The 16,219-nt window shown below is 60.5% G+C and overlaps 1 protein-coding gene across 5 annotated transcripts in view; it reads left to right on the forward strand.

Moving 5' to 3' along the window:
* The window catches only part of JARID2 (jumonji and AT-rich interaction domain containing 2), a 248,870-nt gene that overhangs the window by 224,176 nt on the left and 8,475 nt on the right, over positions 1-16,219 (forward strand). For all 5 annotated transcript variants that reach the window (XM_028107343.2, XM_028107346.2, XM_028107345.2 and 2 more), the window contains 8 exons: positions 1,287-2,334; positions 5,559-6,061; positions 8,076-8,168; positions 10,907-11,025; positions 11,115-11,185; positions 12,374-12,488; positions 14,927-15,032; positions 16,032-16,214. In XM_028107343.2, the coding sequence (XP_027963144.1) occupies positions 1,287-2,334; positions 5,559-6,061; positions 8,076-8,168; positions 10,907-11,025; positions 11,115-11,185; positions 12,374-12,488; positions 14,927-15,032; positions 16,032-16,214 (2,238 nt within the window). The remainder of the gene's footprint in view (positions 1-1,286; positions 2,335-5,558; positions 6,062-8,075; positions 8,169-10,906; positions 11,026-11,114; positions 11,186-12,373; positions 12,489-14,926; positions 15,033-16,031; positions 16,215-16,219) is intronic.

Here is a 16,219-nt window from a genome sequence, read left to right on the forward strand (position 1 = left end):
ACATGTCTCTGCCTGGCAGGACGGGGCGCTTGTGTGTGACTGCAGCTGGTTGGTCAGCTTCCCTCACTTGGGAGCACAGGCTCCTTCGACCCAGTCACCTCCTCACAGGGGTTACTGATTGGTGAGAGGAGATGGCCGTGGTTCTGTTTCCCGGGGATTGTGTAATTTTTAGTCGGCCTCTTTTGGAGGTGGTGGTGCCCCTGGAACTTTGGAGTCCATGTTCCGAATTCATGTTGTAGATGACAGATTGAAGCCCAGGATGCAAACGACCTGTTAGAGGCCACCGACAGGCAGAGCTGGGATGGGATGTCCTCCCCAAAGCTGCATCCTCCACAGCACCTCTGGGCTGGGCCCTTTCTCATCCTTTGGAAGTGATGCGTTTGCGGTGTCCTCCTGTCACTCTCCAGTTTCGCTTTATAAACAAGGGTGACTTTTACGTGTCCCAGAATTACTGCCGCGTCCAAGCCGTGTGGAGGGGCTGCTTGGCTCACCCGGTTCCCTCCCATAGAACCGAACGTGGAGTTTGTTGGGGCTGGGAACACAGGAGCTGTCCGTGCCTGAGAGGGCAGGCAGGTGGGCGGGCACCCTCTACTTGGCCGAGAGATGAGGTGCTGCATCCCTGTTCCCCGGGGCCCCGTCTGCACGACCACGGGGCAGTCCGAGGCCAGCCACAGGCAGCCACGTGCCCGGGCGTGCCCTGTGACCTGCATGGGAGCTGGGCCACATGAGTGCGCTTGCTCTTTTCTCTCTGTGGTATTTTCGTTTCCTTCCGTATTTAGCACCTAGGTTTAAAAATTCTGTGGGCAGAGCCTGCTGTTCTGTGGAGCACGCAGAACAGCAGACTCGTCTTTTCTTGGAACGGGGGGGTGTGTGTCCGTCTGTCTGTCCGTCCATCCCTAAATGGGCACAGGGGCTTGCCGCTGTAAATGTCCTTAACCTGTGACAGGTGACGGCAGGTGACTGCACAGGTTGTCATCGTGAATCATTGATTTCCTGGAAGAGCCCTTAGCAGGAACGTGAAAGCCACCCAGGAAACCGTGCTGCGGGCACGTGGGCAGGCGCCATGTTTTTGTGCGGCAGGATAGGCATGTGTTTGTCCGAAGATCCCGAAAGCGAGTGTCTGAGACTTGCGTTCACGGCCGTGTCTGTGGTGCGCCCTTGTCGGGAACCCCGTGCCGCTGCTGCGGCCGGCCCTGCTGGGCCCCCCGCGGGGAGGGGTCGCCCTCTTGGAAGGTACTAATTCTGCTTCTCTTGTCCCTCCCCCTGCTTCTCCTGCTGCCTCCCAGGTGTCGAAGGTAAACGGAGTCACTCGAATGTCATCTCTGGGTACAAGTGCAACCAGTGCCAAAAAGATGCGCGAAGTCAGACCTTCACCGTCCAAAACTGTGAAGTACACTGCAACGGTGACGAAGGGGACTGTCACATACACCAAAGCCAAGAGAGAACTGGTCAAGGAAACCAAACCCAATCACCACAAGCCCAGTTCCGCTGTCAACCACACAATCTCAGGGAAAACTGAAAGTAGCAATGCAAAAACCCGCAAACAGGTGCTATCCCTCGGGGGGGCGTCCAAGTCCACCGGGCACGCCGTCAATGGCCTCAAGGTCAGTGGCAGGTTGAACCCAAAGTCATGCACTAAGGAGGTGGGGGGGCGGCAGCTGAGGGAGGGGCTGCGGAACTCCAAGAGGAGACTGGAAGAGGCACAGCAGGCCGAGAAGCCGCAGTCCCCGCCCAAGAAGATGAAAGGGCCGGCCGGCTCTGCCGAAGCCCCCGGCAGGAAGGCGGTGCCGGCCCCCACGGTGCCGGCCCCTGCGGAGAAGGCTCTGCTGCACGGGCACGTGAAGAAGGAAGTGCCCGAGCGGAGCCTGGAAAGGAACCGGCCGAAGCGGGCCACGGCCGGCAAGAGCGCGCCGGGCAGACAAGCACACGGCAAGACGGACGGCGCCTCCTGTGAAAATCGTTCTACCTCGCAAACGGAGCCCTTGCACAAGCCGCACGAGGCGGCGGCCAAGCCCGACAAGGGGGGCGGCCGGGCCGGCTGGGCGGCCATGGACGAGATCCCCGTGCTCAGGCCGTCCGCCAAGGAGTTCCACGACCCGCTCGTCTACATCGAGTCGGTCCGTGCTCAGGTGGAGAAGTACGGCATGTGCAGGGTGATCCCCCCTCCGGACTGGCGGCCCGAGTGCAAGCTCAACGACGAGATGCGGTTCGTGACGCAGATTCAGCACATCCACAAGCTGGGCCGGCGCTGGGGCCCCAACGTGCAGCGGCTGGCCTGCATCAAGAAGCACCTCAGATCTCAGGGCATCACCATGGACGAGCTCCCGCTCATAGGTGAGCACCTCCCCCCCCGGCCGAGATGGGGAGGACCTCCCCTGGGCCCCCCAGTGCCGCAGACTGGGGCCTCCCCCTCAACACGGGAAGTTAGTTGGTGGCTTCCAGCCTGGAGCCTGGGAACCCAGCTCTGGGCGGGGTTGTTTCTCTGGAGGCCTGTAGATGCTTGTCTCTGCCCTGTGTCCTCACGTGGGCCTCCCTCCTAAGCTTATTCTCGGCGTCACTTTCTGGTGTCATGAGGACTTCAGTCACAGTGGGTTAGGTGCTGTCCCTGTGGTGAGGGAGTGGGGGGGAGGGGCATCCAAGATACTTCGTTTTACCTTCGTCATCTCTTTATAAAGACCCTGTTTCCCAGTCCAGTCAATCCTGAGGCGCTGGGAGATAGGGCTTGAATACTTGAACACGTGGGTGACACAGGCCAGCCCACTTCTCTCTGTGTCTTCCTCGCTTTTCCTTACTCATCACTTTTTCTAGTGACCAGCAGGGCCCTTTCAGAGACCACAGATCAGGGGACGGGTTTAAGTTTCTCTCAAGAGCCGGGACCACTCCAGAGCTCATCTCGGGGGCCCCCGGTGTGAGGGAGCATCGTGGCAGATGTGGGGGCCCCAGCCACCGGCAGAGCCCACGTGTCCCTCCTCCTCCTCAGTGCTGCTGCTTGCTCCTCCAGCATCCCTCATCTGTTTGGGATGAGCTGGGTCTGCGGAGTGGGGGCTTCCTCTGGGGACAGCTGGGTAAGGGTAAGGTGACGCACAGCCTCCCTGGTTCAGCTCCAGACCTGTGAAGTGGGGCTTGTTGCTGCCTCCATTTCCGAGGTCCCGAGTGTGCAGAAGCGGGGAGGAAAGGAGCCATTTTAGCCACCCAAGTGTCAGGAGTTGGCAGGAAGCTCAGGCTCCCTTCAAGATGGAGGTCTCATTATTCTCTCAGCAGGTGCCTGCCACGGCTAATGCCTGAGTGGGAATCACTTAATTTGAAAAAGACCTTGGTTTTGGGGTCTGCGCTCCGAGATGGCATGGTGTCAGCTGATGGCGTGGGGCTGTGGGAACGGGCTGAGCAGGCGTGAGCGGTCAGTGCGGGCTGTGCCCTGGGTGTCCTCAGAGCAGCCCCAGGCCCTCCCGGTCGTGGTGAGAGGTCTGAGCCCCCCCCACTGGGGGACCATGGGCCTTCTGGGGACAGGTGAGGGAACCGGGTGACATAATGACAGCCGGTAACCCTTGGTTCAGAGTAGGTTTACTTTTTTTTTTTTTTTTTAAGATTTTATTTATTTATCTGACAGAGACACAGCGAGAGAGGGAACACAAGCAGGGGGAGTGGGAGAGGGAGAAGCAGGCTTCCCACGGATCAGGGAGCCTGATGTGGGGCTCGATCCCAGGATCATGACCTGAGCCGAAGGCAGATGCTTAATGACTGAGCCACCCAGGCGCCCCGAGAGTAGGTTTTCTTAACCTCGAGCCCTTCCCGTAGACCCCGAGGCCAGGTGGACGTGTCCCCGTGGTGTGTGTGCATGGTTTGCTGATGCATGCAGGTGTAGCCCCTGGTTTGTCACCATCTGTGAAAGGGGTGCTGGGCCGGGCTGTTACTGTAGAGGCCTCGGGCCCTCGTCTGAGCTTGGCCTCCCCACTGAGCAAGGGACTTCACGGTTTTGTGGCCACCTTGCAGAATCTGTTCCTCCTGTGTCAGACCCTTGGGGAGCAGGGGTGCGGGAGGGACTTTGCCACTTGGCAGCCCGGCAGCCCCGCAAATGGGCTGATGGGAGCGGGTGAGGGGTCCACGAAATGATGCATTTCCACGCAGTGTGTGCATTTTCAGGTGCTCCTGGATTCTAACGATCTACAAAGAGAAAAATACGAAAGTTACGGATTGCTTTTCTAATCCATCTGTGCCGAGAGTGGCTGGGGCGGCTCACCTTCCTGTCCACCTCTGCTAGTCCACAGCGTGCCACCAGCCTCCGCCCTCCTGGGTTTGAGCTGCAGACCTGGAGTGAGGGAGGGGCGCTTGGCCTTTGGCCTCTCCTGGCCAAGGGCAGGGCGAGTTTTCTCTGATGTGTCCAGCCTCTCACCAGGCAGAGCTCCTTGATGTGCAGGCTGCCACACTTCTGTCCCCTGGTCTCATGGAGGGGCTGGGGAACCTGTTCCCCCATGCATCCCCGCCTGCCCCCCCACCCCAGCAGTCACGCGATGCCCGGCCCGCCCTGCACTGGGATGCTGTTCTCAGGCGGCCCTCAGATACCACAAGAGTTTGGCTTCTTTTACTTTGGATAGAAATCAGTCCCCACCCTCCAATGACCTAAAACTTAAAATTTTACTTCTCTCACCTAGCATTTTGTTAGGTATTTACCTCCCAATAGTCAGTGGATGGTTATCCTGGAAGATTTTGTCCTCCTTGATTGTCTAGAGGGAGCTTGCCTTCCAGGCCCCGTGTAGACAGCCACTCTGTGAGCATTCAAGTATATTTGGTTTGGACGTGCATATGTACCGGTCTGTGATTTGGTCAAGGGGTGTGGTGAACGCTAGCTTCTGAGGTAAGCAGTGTCTCGGTGCGCATGGACGACGGTAGCCGAGGGACGGGCAGGACTGCCCTCTGCCCTCTCAAATTTTGCCCCTGGCCCTGGAGATCCACTGAGATTGAAAACCAGTTAGTGCGTGTGTGTGTGTGTGTGTGTGTGTGCGCGTGCGCCTGGAGGGGCTGGGGACAGGCGGCACGTACTGCACATGTCCGCTTTCCTGAGCTCACAGCGGTTGTGGGGGTGACATTGGGATGCGGGTGCCTCAGGGCGGCACAACCCAGGCCATGCCTCCATCTCAGGGGAGGAGCTCCGTTTCTCAGCTGGTTGCACCCGCCTCCTGGGCTGCGAGAGGGGGTTGCAGCGTTCGAGCTGCCCCCTGCTGGGGGAGGGAGGTGGCCCTCCTTCCGTCCAGGCCTTTGCTTACACCTCAACTTCCTGGGGACACCTTGTCTGAGCGGCGCAGCTGAGCCTGCAGACCCCGCAGCTCCCCAGCCCCTCTGCCGACTGCGTTAACCTCCGCGGTGCCCCAGACTGTCCGCGTCCGTTTCTGTAGACTAAGCTCTGCGAGGGCCAGGAGGGATGCTGTTTGCCGCTCGGAGCCTGGAGCCTGGTGGCATCTGGGGCCCATAGTGGGCGTCCCCGGACTTACCAGGTGGACGAAGGTCTCGTGTACGGTCCTTTTCACTGACTGTCCCTGTGCTTTGTCCCCTCGCCGTCCCAGGAGGCTGTGAGCTCGACCTGGCCTGCTTTTTCCGGCTGATTAACGAGATGGGCGGTATGCAGCAAGTGACTGACCTCAAAAAATGGAACAAACTCGCAGACATGCTGCGCATCCCCAAAACTGCCCAGGACCGGCTGGCCAAGCTCCAGGAGGCCTACTGCCAGTACCTGCTGTCCTACGACTCCCTGTCCCCCGAGGAGCACCGGCGGCTGGAGAGGGAGGTGCTGATGGAGAAGGAGATCCTGGAGAAGCGGAAGGGGCCCCTCGAGGGCCACACGGAGCACGACTACAACAAGTTCCATCCCCTGCCCCGCTTCGAGCCCAAGAACGGGCTCATCAACGGCGTGGCCCACAGGAACGGCTTCCGCAGCAAGCTCAAAGAGGTGGGCCAGGCCCAGCTCAAGACGGGCCGGCGGCGACTCTTTGCTCAGGAAAAGGAAGTGGCGCGAGAGGAGGAGGAGGACAAAGGCGTCCTCAGTGACTTCCACAAGTGCATATACAAGGTGGGCCCCCCGGCAGGGCGGGGGGGCGGGGCGCTGGCCGGGGCCCTGCAGGTCTGAAGCGCCGAGCGCGGCTGCACAGCCCGCGGGGGGCGCTGCGGGGACGGCAGGGGGGCGGGGCCCGCCAGCTGTGTCCCCACCTGGGGGGGGGAAGGGGGGGCGGGCGAGGCCGTGGGCTTCCGAGGCGCCGGCCCCGCACAGCAGCCTGGGAAGGCCGGCCGGCTGTGGGTTCGGAGCGCTCGGGAAGTCACGGCCCTGGCTGCCTGCAGCCACGCTTCTCTTTGCCCTCGGCTTCCGTTCTCTGCTCCTGTCTGAGGGACGGACCGGGCTTGCCTCCACCAACTTTCTCCTCCTACCCTGAGCGGGACTCCGTCTCCTTCGCCCTGGTCCCCCTCAGGGGCGCTGGGGGTGGGCAGGAGCCTCCTCTATAGCTAAATATTGCATGGTAAGAGGAACAGAGGGGCATGGAATAAATTCCGGAGCACTCTTTGGGTGTTTCCTGGATGTGTGCAGGAGAAGCTCTTCTCGGTTGAAGCCACTCGTTAAGTCTGGTGACTGAATCGCCAACTCGGGAAGTGAGATTTTTTTTTTTTTACTTCCGTTACTTAAGGACTGCTCAGTGAGAACGAGGCGAATCTGAGTAGAGTTTTTCTGGAAATGGGCCCTGTCACGGACCATTGTAGGGTTTGTCACCATCTGGTGGTGGGTGTGGTGGCCGCGGCGATGTCAGCAGCCCGCGATGTCAGCAGCCCGCACCGACTGGCCGGGGGGGGCCTCCTGGTTCTACTGGCCTGTCAGCCGGGTGGGTGTTGACCCTTGCGTGCAGGTGCCACCTTCTTGAGTTACAGGCGCTCTGCTTTTCAGCTGATGCAATATCCCGCCCCTCCTGGTAGTTGGGTTCTTACCTTGTCAGGAACAGCATATCTGGAGGAGTTTGGGGTCGGAGGGAAGTACTTTGTGTAGGTAGAACCCCACGCAGTCCCTTTAGATGCCAGGACTTGTGTGCTGATGGTGTTGATTGTCCTTCCGAAGGCAAGAGGATCTGCTTCCCATTCTAAACCCGTTACTTTCCACGGCGGCGCCCTGTCCCCTCGTGAGGGGAGCCTTCCCTGACCACCTCAGCTGGAGGCCCCCTTCTCCTGCCACCCCTGTCACCCCCTGCCTCCTCAGCAGCCCTCATCACCTTCCCAAAGGCTGTGTCCCACAGGCCAGAGACCTTGTCCAGTTGAGCACTGCTCCGTCTCCGGCCCCTAGAACTCGGCCTGGTATACAGTAGGTGCTCCGAGAGCACCTCTGCAGTCGAGGGACGAGAAAAGCATGATTCTTACGAAGTCTCTGTAAAACGGTGCCTCCCCTCTGTGGTTGGTGAGCACGGGATCTAAGGTGGGATTTGCTGACCAGGACGGTGGCGAGCACATCCTCGTGCATGCTCCTGGGCAGGGGCCAGGGTGCTGGGTGTCCGGCAGCACTGGGTGCTTTTCCCGGGCGGTGTGCGGGGGGCAGCGCGTGGTCTCTGCGGCAGAGAACCCACCAGAGTGTTTCTGCCGTCTCGCCTCCACGAGGGGAGGCTGCTCACCTGGCTGGCTTTCAGGAGGGGGACCCTCACGGTGTGGAGGGCACCCCACGTTTCTTCTAGGCCCTCCCCCATCCCTGATCCAGCCCATCCGGATGCCGTCAGTCTCTCCCCTTCCCCCAACCCCTTCTGCTCCTCAGGTGGGGTAAACCGAGGAGCTCTGCCTGCCTCCCCATAAAGCAAAGTGTGTTCCCATGCGTCACGGGGGCGCCTCTCTGAGGCTGCCTGGTGTGCAGCCCCCATTTCTGCCGGCTCAGAGCTCCGTCTGCTGCCGGCACGGCGAGGGTGGCAGGTTGGGTCGGCACAGGTTTTTCTGCCTTCTCTGCTCACGTCAGCTCAGGACGCAAAGCGGCCTGTGGTCATGGGGAGGCGCTGGGACGCGGTGCGGCCTCATTTGGGATGGGGGCTCTGCTAAGTTTCTTACGCTTCACTCTTTGTTTTCAGGGAAGGTCTGTTTCTTTAACGACTTTTTATCGAACAGCAAGAAATATCATGAACATGTGCTTCAGCAAGGAGCCCGCACCAGCTGAAATCGAGGTGAGTAGGGGGGGACTTGCAGTGGTGGGGAGGGCGCCGGGCCGGGCCCCAGGCCTCCCGCTGCCTGATGGACCGATGGGCCGTCGTCGGGGTCTGTTGCCGGGGGCAGGCAAGCCGCACCTGAGTCTGCCCTCGTTCAGAAGCAGAGGGTGTGTACGGAAGGGGGCGCGCCTCCCCGGCTTCTCCCTGACTCGGCGGGATCCGTGAGACGCCGAGTTGGGGGTGAGCTCCAGGCGTGTCCCCTGCCCAGTGGCCGCTCCTCACCCCGTCCTCTGTGTGTCTGTTATGCAAGAGAATGTTTGGAATCCCTGGAAACCACAGTTGTGCGTTTTCTCCTCTGTTTTTTGTCTAATGGGATTGGCAGATTGCCATTTTTGTGCTTCTGCCAACTCTGTTCTTTGAGTTCATGTGAGGTTGGAAAGACAGGGAGCACTTCTGTGCCCAGACCAATCAGGGGGAGTTTCTGGGTGAGCCGCTGCGGCAGGACAGGGACCTGGTCTGTTTGTTTACCTCCCCCGGCTGGGGTCTTGCCGCTGGAGCCGGGCCCTGCCCAGCGCTTGGGCCCGTCGGGGGCAGGTCGCCGGGCTTCTGCGGCTGGTCCGGGGCCGCCGCGGGTGAACGGGGCGCAGACTGCGTCTTTCTGTTGTCCAGCACAGGGTGTGCCACCTCCCTGGATACGCCTGTGCTGGCCGGGAGGGGCCCCACTTCCTGGGCGGGGACTTGTGAGGACAGTCACTGGACAGGCCAGGTCAGAGCAGGACGCCTGGTCCCCGCACTGCGGCCGTGTGGAGCCATTCCTCGGACAGCACCCGTTGGAAGCCGCCCCACTGCTTGGCTTCCCAGTTAGGGGAACTTGGTGTCCCGGTTTGGCCCCAAGTGTCTGTTGTCTCTCCCTTAGGCCTTAGGTCTCCGCTGGTCGCCACGGGCCACCCCAGCTCTGTACCCCGGGCGCCGCCTTTGAACACCACACCATGGCTTGACCCCTAGCCCGTCCCCCCGCTTTGGCCCCACCGGAGCCAAGTCCCATCAGCCACGACGGGCCCTGACTCTGGGACATGTGTGGCTGTCACTGTTGCTTCCAGAGGGCTCGTGGCATTTGTGGGAGAGATGTCTGAAGAAAGGGGTGGGACCCTTTGAGGTGAACAGCTGAGCTGGAGAGAGAGGCCCCAGCTGTCCAGCACACGTCCCTCTGGGAGCCTCTGAGGGTACAGAGTTTGCCACTGCGTGTGGCACGAAGGACACACAGCTCGTTCTAGTCGCCTGCTCAGGAATATTCCTTCTCTCAGAACGTCCTGCTTTGTCTTCGGCGTTTAGCACCTGCGTGGTATCTGAACACGAGGGGAAGGTCTGCTCAAATCCAGACCTCTGGCCTGAGTCTGTGAGGCTTCTGGATCCTGTGAAGAGGGCCGGGTCTTCTCTTGGCTGGTGGTCTTCAACTCGGTGGTGGGTCCCCGTCTGCCGGAGGGTGCTGTTGGTCTGTGCGCCTGGCGGCAGGTGCGTCCCCTCACACAGCCTGCGACTCCGGAGTCTCCTTCAGGGAGACGTGCTTAGGGAGCCCAGACACTTAACGGGTGGGATTTATTCTTGGGGCCTTCGACCTCTCTAGGCTGGCCCCCCCTTTGAAGAGCCAGGAGCACTTCTTTGAGCCGAACCGTACATCGTGACAGCCGGTGCTTGAGGGCTCAGCATCGTCCTCTAAGCGTGGTTCCAGCTACTCAGCTGTGCCAAGATCAGGGAAGGTGATGCTCTGCTTCTGGAATGAAAATTTAATGACAGAAGTGCTTCTGAGTTGGGGAAGTTGCCTGAGGGAAACTGAGCACCGCTGACCTGTTAGCAAAACTCGTTCCTGAGCCCTGTGCCCCTGGCTGTGTGGATAGGACTCGCTACCGTCCCCTGATAGGCATTTACAGCTGGTGGTGTGACATCCCCGTCTGATCTCGTTGGCCTGGTCCACAGCCCGGCTGGATGTCGTCCTCGCTGCTGGTGATTCTGGTCTGCGGCTGGGGCCGATGGCCCCGCAGAGAGGTCAGGATCCCCGGTGGTGGGGAGTGAGGGCGTGAGGTGTGCGTCGTCGAGGTGCCGGACCCGGAGGCCATGTTCATCGGTCTGAGGATGGGGGGAACGGCTTCGCTTCCCTCCTGCTCTTGCTCCCCCACCCCCCACACATGACTTCCACCCTCACCATTTCTGAGCGTACGACTGAGTGACGTTAAGTGCCTTCACGTTGTTACGTGAGCATTACCACCATCCGTTTCCAGAAGTTTTCATCTTCTCACACTGAATCTCCTTCCCCATTGAACACTAACACCCCGGCCCTGGCCCCCGGACGCCAGCATTTTTTCCCTCTGACCCTGATAATGCCGAGTGCCTCCACGCACGTGGAATCCTGTGGCGCTTGTCCTTTTGCGATTGGCTCATTTCACTCGGTGTGATGCCTTCAAGTTCACGGTCGTAGCCTGTGTGAGAATGACCTTCGCCTTGAAGGCTGAGTCCTCTGTCGTACAGATTTTGTGCGCTTGTGCACCCTGGCTGCTCCCACTTAGCTGCTTTGAACACAGGGTACAGGTCTGCTCGAGCCCTTCCTTGGTTCTGGGGACCCAACCCCCGCTGTCCTCCTCTGAGCTCTGCTGGGGGCTCTCAGCAGCAGCGGACGCGTGGCGGGGCCCTCCGTGGCCCGTGGACATCCCTGTGGCGTGTGCACACTGGGGCCGCTCACCGGGCCTCTCCTCTCCCCGCAGCAAGAGTACTGGAGGCTAGTGGAAGAGAAGGACTGCCACGTGGCCGTGCACTGTGGCAAGGTGGACACCAATACCCACGGCAGCGGGTTCCCGGTGGGGAAGTCAGAACCGTTCTCAAGGTAACGGGGGACACGCTTGTCCGTGTTTTGGGGACCAGACGGTGTTCTTCCCCGCCAGTCTGTGATGCCCCTCTGCTTTTCCTCTGCAGGCATGGATGGAACCTCACCGTCCTCCCCAATAACACAGGGTCCATCCTGCGTCACCTCGGTGCTGTGCCTGGTAAGCCTGACGCGGCTGCTGTCTTTGTTGTCGTTTTCGAGAGAGCGGGGTGGTGGGCAGAGGGAGAGCCCGACCCGGGGCTCGAGCCCACGATCCCCCCCCGCCCCGAGATCATGCCCTGAGCCAAAACCAAGCGTCAGTGTCTTCACCGACTGCACCCCACCCCCCAGGCACCCCGAAGTGGTCGCTGTCTCTAGGGTCCTGAGGCCTCTGCCTCCGGCATCTTGCAGAGCGGGCTTCACCCCACGTGACCCCATGTGACAGGTTACCGTGCGGAGCATATATACTGGAAACTTTGCTCTTTAGAAAAAGAGAGGAAAAGGACCATTGATGTCCGTCAAGATGTGGAAAGGTGAACCAAATGATAGACTCTAGAGACTGGGCAGACACATAGTGGCCAGCTTTCCATCTCAAAATTGGTATTTTCAAAGCTAATTTTCTGACTCCGTAGGGCTTGTCTGGGCTCCTAAGTGATTGGTTGTGGACAGTAGGGACAGCAGGTGTCCTGGGGGTTGTGGTCACTGAGGGCCGGGCCCCCTGGGAAAGGTGGCCTGGGGCCCTCCACGCACTGGTGGGGCCGCGGGGGTCCTCAGGGCCTCTGCAAGCGGTCCGGCTTGGCACGTGTGCTGTCCGTTCTCTGCCCTGGGGTGCAGCGGGCCGTGGCATGTGGCACGGTGGTTCACGGGCAGCAGTCGTCGTGGTCCTGCTCCTTGGGGCATCTTGCTTCCCGACTTGACTCCCACATTCAGATGTGTGGTTTTTTTGTTTGTTTGTTTGTTTTTGCTTTAAGATTTTATTTATTTATTTGAGAGAGAGAAGACAGTCGGAGAGAGCCCGAGCTGGGGGAGGAGCAGAGGGAGAAGCAGGCTCCCCGCGGAGCAGGGAGCCCGACGTGGGGCTCGATCCCAGGACCCCGGGATCATGACCTGAGCCGAAGGCAGGCGCTTAACTCACTGAGCCACCTGGGTGCCTCTAAGATGTTTTTTAATCCTGTTTTGTAAGCGCGTCTACCTTCTTGGCTTCTCTGTGCAGCGAGCAGCACCAGTACCTTGTTCTCCCTGGTGGTATCTGATTTTGAATCCTTTTTCTTTTCCTCTTCCCCGTTTGGGAGGAAGACCAGGATTTCGCATTGCCCGGACTCAGAGACCCTGGCGCCGTCCTCTGTAACGCCTTTTCCTTCCTCTGCAGGAGTGACAATTCCCTGGCTAAACATTGGCATGGTCTTTTCTACCTCATGCTGGTCTCGAGACCAAAACCACCTTCCCTATATTGACTACTTACACACTGGTGCTGACTGCATTTGGTGAGTACGTCTGCCACTGGGGCACTTGGGTGGGGCGGGGAACCACGATTCCGGAACGTTCCTGATGCCGCCTCTCCCCAGGCAATCGACAGCCCTGGGGAGCTTGCCCGTGTGTGGGGTGGTCCGCTGCTCCCAGTCAGGCGTGGGGTTTCTTACCCGCGTTGGAAGCGCTTGGGGTGGCAAGGCTTAGGAGGTTTGAAGGGTTCGGATTGTGAGCCAGGTTGAGCATCTCGTGCGTATTGGCCATTTCTGTTTCTTCGAGGACAGTACTTGGTGGTGGTGGTTTTTAGGACATGGTGTCATGTTAGGGGTGAGAACTGTTAGGGGAGTCCCGGAAAGGGGACCAGTCTTGCTGGCTGTGTCCCCAGGCCCCCCTCCCCCCAGTGTGAACCTGTCTCTCTCAAGCCTCATGTGAGGCTATTTTCAGCGTCCCCACTGCTCGTGTCTCTGACCCAGCGTGCTAGAGAGAGTAGGTGTCCGTGGGAGGGGTCCCTGCTGTGGAAGAGGCGCGGGTTGCTCCTGCTGCTGCCCGGGTGCCCACCTGTGACCCTCGCCGGTCAGCCCTCGCCCGGCCTGGTCCACTTGCTGGCTCTCCGGGCCCTTCCCTCATGGAGCCAGATGGAAATGACGGCACATGATCAGCTGTCTTGTCTGACAGGCCAGCAACAGCACATCCGTACCCCGCTAACTGCATTTATTGTCCTAATGGGGTGATTAGGCATTCTTTACTAAAACAAACAAAGTGTTACAGCTAACGTCCTCCCTCCGAGAAGCCCGTGACTGCAGCAGCGTCATGATGGCTTCCCCGCTCTCGGGCCACGCGGCCACAAGCGTGCTTCGTGTTGAGGCCGGCTGGGAGGGAGGGACCCCCGTGGGGGCCTCCCTGCCCAGGAAGGGGTCCTCCGTGTCCTGTGGGGAGCTAGTGAGTGGCTGCCGGGCCGGGGAGGCTGAGTGGGCTGGAGGCCCGGGACAGAGCGCGTGCCGGCCGCATCGGGCCTGCTATTGCCCATGGACGAGCTTCTGTGGCTGCCCCAGGCCTGGGGTGCACAGGGCTCCATCCAGGCCTGCGACCTGACCCTCCTTGCCCCACAGGGTTGGGGGTGAGATGGGTGTGCTCGGGCATCCGTCCTCACGGCACGACCATGAGTGAGAGGTGGGCAAGCGTCAGACTCTGTGGGCCTTTGGAAGACTAATCCCTGCAAACCCCACTGCTGGGGGGTGGAGAGGAGGCCGGCATAGGATCAGAGAACTTGATGGTGTGCGCTTTTTCTGAAAGCATGTGATTTAGGTTGGAAACCCTGGAATTAAGGCACAAATTAGGAACAGGGAATGTTGACATTGAAATAACCTAAGCATTTGTAGAAAATGTGAATGTGGGGATGGCACCCCCTATACTGAACCAGGATCTGGCCTCTTGAGTGCGGGATTTCCCCACAGACACCAGTGCTGAGGGCCGGCCGGGGGCCTGGGGGATGCCGCAAGTTTGGAGCTGGTTGTGCCGGGGGCGGGGGCTGCTGATGTGAGCCTCCCGACTGTCACCCTGCTTTGAATTTTACTGGAGGTTTTCGTTGGCCCGTGGCCTGCTCGGACCGCTCCGGGAGTGTGTTCCTGGTGGGCCCTCCTGGGACACTGGTGACCCGTGGCCTGCTCCCCCCCCGTGACGCAGTGAGGGTCTGGAGTCTCCTGTCGGTTCAGTTCTGCCTGCGTCTCCAGCCTTCTCTCCCCCTCGCCATCCCGGCCAGCTTCTCAGCTGCAGTCAGAAGGGTCCGCTCTGTCCCCTGCCCTTGGCCGGGCCCCCCATCCGCCTGCAGAGCTTGCCCGACGTGGCCCTCCGGCGCTGCTCTCCTGGTCGCCAAGCCGGCTGGGCCAGGCCCCGGGCTTGCTGGGCTCTGGCACACGGCGCCCTCGGTGGGGCTGGGCCTGCTCCCCCATTTCAGAACTTCACACCGCTGAGGTGTCCGTGCAGCGTGGGCCGTGAGGCTGCACACAGACAGGCTCGACTCCTTTCCTGACTGTGTGTGGAGGATGGCGGGGTTCGGCCGCCGCAGCCCTCCCCTGCCTGGGGGACCAGCGCCCTTGTCCTGCGGCGCCTTCTGCAGGCGTGGGGCATGCACCAGAGGCCAGTGGGCTTTGCACGTGTGTCTGGATCTGATCTATAGGGGGCTTTAAACGTCCGGTTCGGGTTTGAAGGGTTTTCGGCTCACCTTTAGGTCAGCTCTGCATAAGAGGAGCGCGTTCGCCTGCCGCGGCCGCCGTGTGGCCCTGGGAAGTGGGGCGCCGGTCCGCGGGGTGCATCCCTCCTCCCACACTCTGAGGCCGCTCTGCAGGGCTGTGTTTGCTCTGTTCCCCGTGGGAGGGTGCGGGGTGGGGCCCATTGTGCTCCCCGGGCGGAGGGTCCTTGTCAAGGCTCTGCTCTGCCCATGTTTCCAACACTCCAGGTATTGCATTCCTGCTGAGGAGGAGAACAAGCTTGAGGATGTGGTCCACACCCTTCTGCAGGCCAACGGTACCCCCGGGCTGCAGATGCTGGAAAGCAACGTCATGGTAGGCCCCTCCGCCTGGGCCTGCAGACCCGGGCCGCGGATGTTTGGGCGCAGCGGGGATTCGGGGTTGTTGGATAAAAGTCACTTTCTTTGCTGACCTGCCCCTCAGAGGCAAAGACGACATTGAAAAGTCAACCCTCCAGGGATCTGCCCCAGCCCAAATGTTCTCTTTTATGAAAACCAAACTAGGGAAGTGTTTTTCTCAGATTGCACAGAACTCCAAGCTGACGTCCATGGGGGCCTTGGACTCTGGTTCAGGGCCTGCTTGTGTTGTAAGTGCAGAACGGGGTGTTCTGGGGGGCAGGGTCCCGTGCTCACATCGGGCCCTCCTGTGGGCCACCCAGGTGACTGGGCTGCTGGTCGGGAGGCTTCTGACCCCGTTTTCAGGAAGGTCTTGGGCCTCTTGAGTTGCTGGGAATCTTAACTTCAGCCTTGAGCTGTGTTCTGACACCTGAACCCCGGCTTTCTCTGGCCTCTGCTGACCTCTGCCTCGGTCTGCTGTCACTGCTGGGCCCACCTCACTCTGGGTGCAGCTCAGAGAAGGGGAGCATCAGCCCCTCTGGGGGTGCTGGGCCCAAGCCCCCCAGCCTGCACTGTTGCGCCCACCTGGTGCCGGAGGCCACGGCGGTGTATGTGTATCCCGTTTCCAGGTGGCGGTGTTGCACGGGACAGAGCTGTGTACTCCCCCAGTGACCGCACCCCTGTGTGAACGCGGTGTCACTCGCCGGCCAGTACTCATTGAGAGCTTTGTTCTTCTTTGAGGAATTGTGTGTGTTCCCTAAAGCAGAAGCAAACCCTTAATACAAAACAATCTACCTCCTGGCACGCAGGCCCCTTTGAAGTCCTGATTCTCTCCCGCCCCCCCCCCCCCCCACAGGTTGTGTGTGTTAACACACCTGCTGGGTTGAGGCCGTGTCCCGGGGCGGGGGGTGCCGTGAGCAGCGGGTCGTGGTTGGGGGCAGCCGACGGGAGTGCGCCCCAGCCCGGCCTGTCCCCCTAGATCTCCCCGGAGGTGCTGTGTAAAGAGGGGATCAAGGTGCACAGGACCGTGCAGCAGAGTGGCCAGTTCGTCGTCTGCTTCCCGGGCTCCTTTGTGTCCAAAGTCTGCTGCGGCTACAGCGTCTCGGAGACCGTGCACTTTGCCACCACCCAGTGGACGAGTATGGGCTTCGAGACGGCCAAGGTGAG

The sequence above is a fragment of the Eumetopias jubatus genome, unplaced genomic scaffold (assembly GCF_037043125.1).
Source record: "Eumetopias jubatus isolate StellerSeaLion01/CBP00866 unplaced genomic scaffold, mEumJub1_p1.0 scaffold_6, whole genome shotgun sequence".
In the NCBI taxonomy this organism is placed as follows: Eukaryota; Metazoa; Chordata; class Mammalia; order Carnivora; family Otariidae; genus Eumetopias; species Eumetopias jubatus.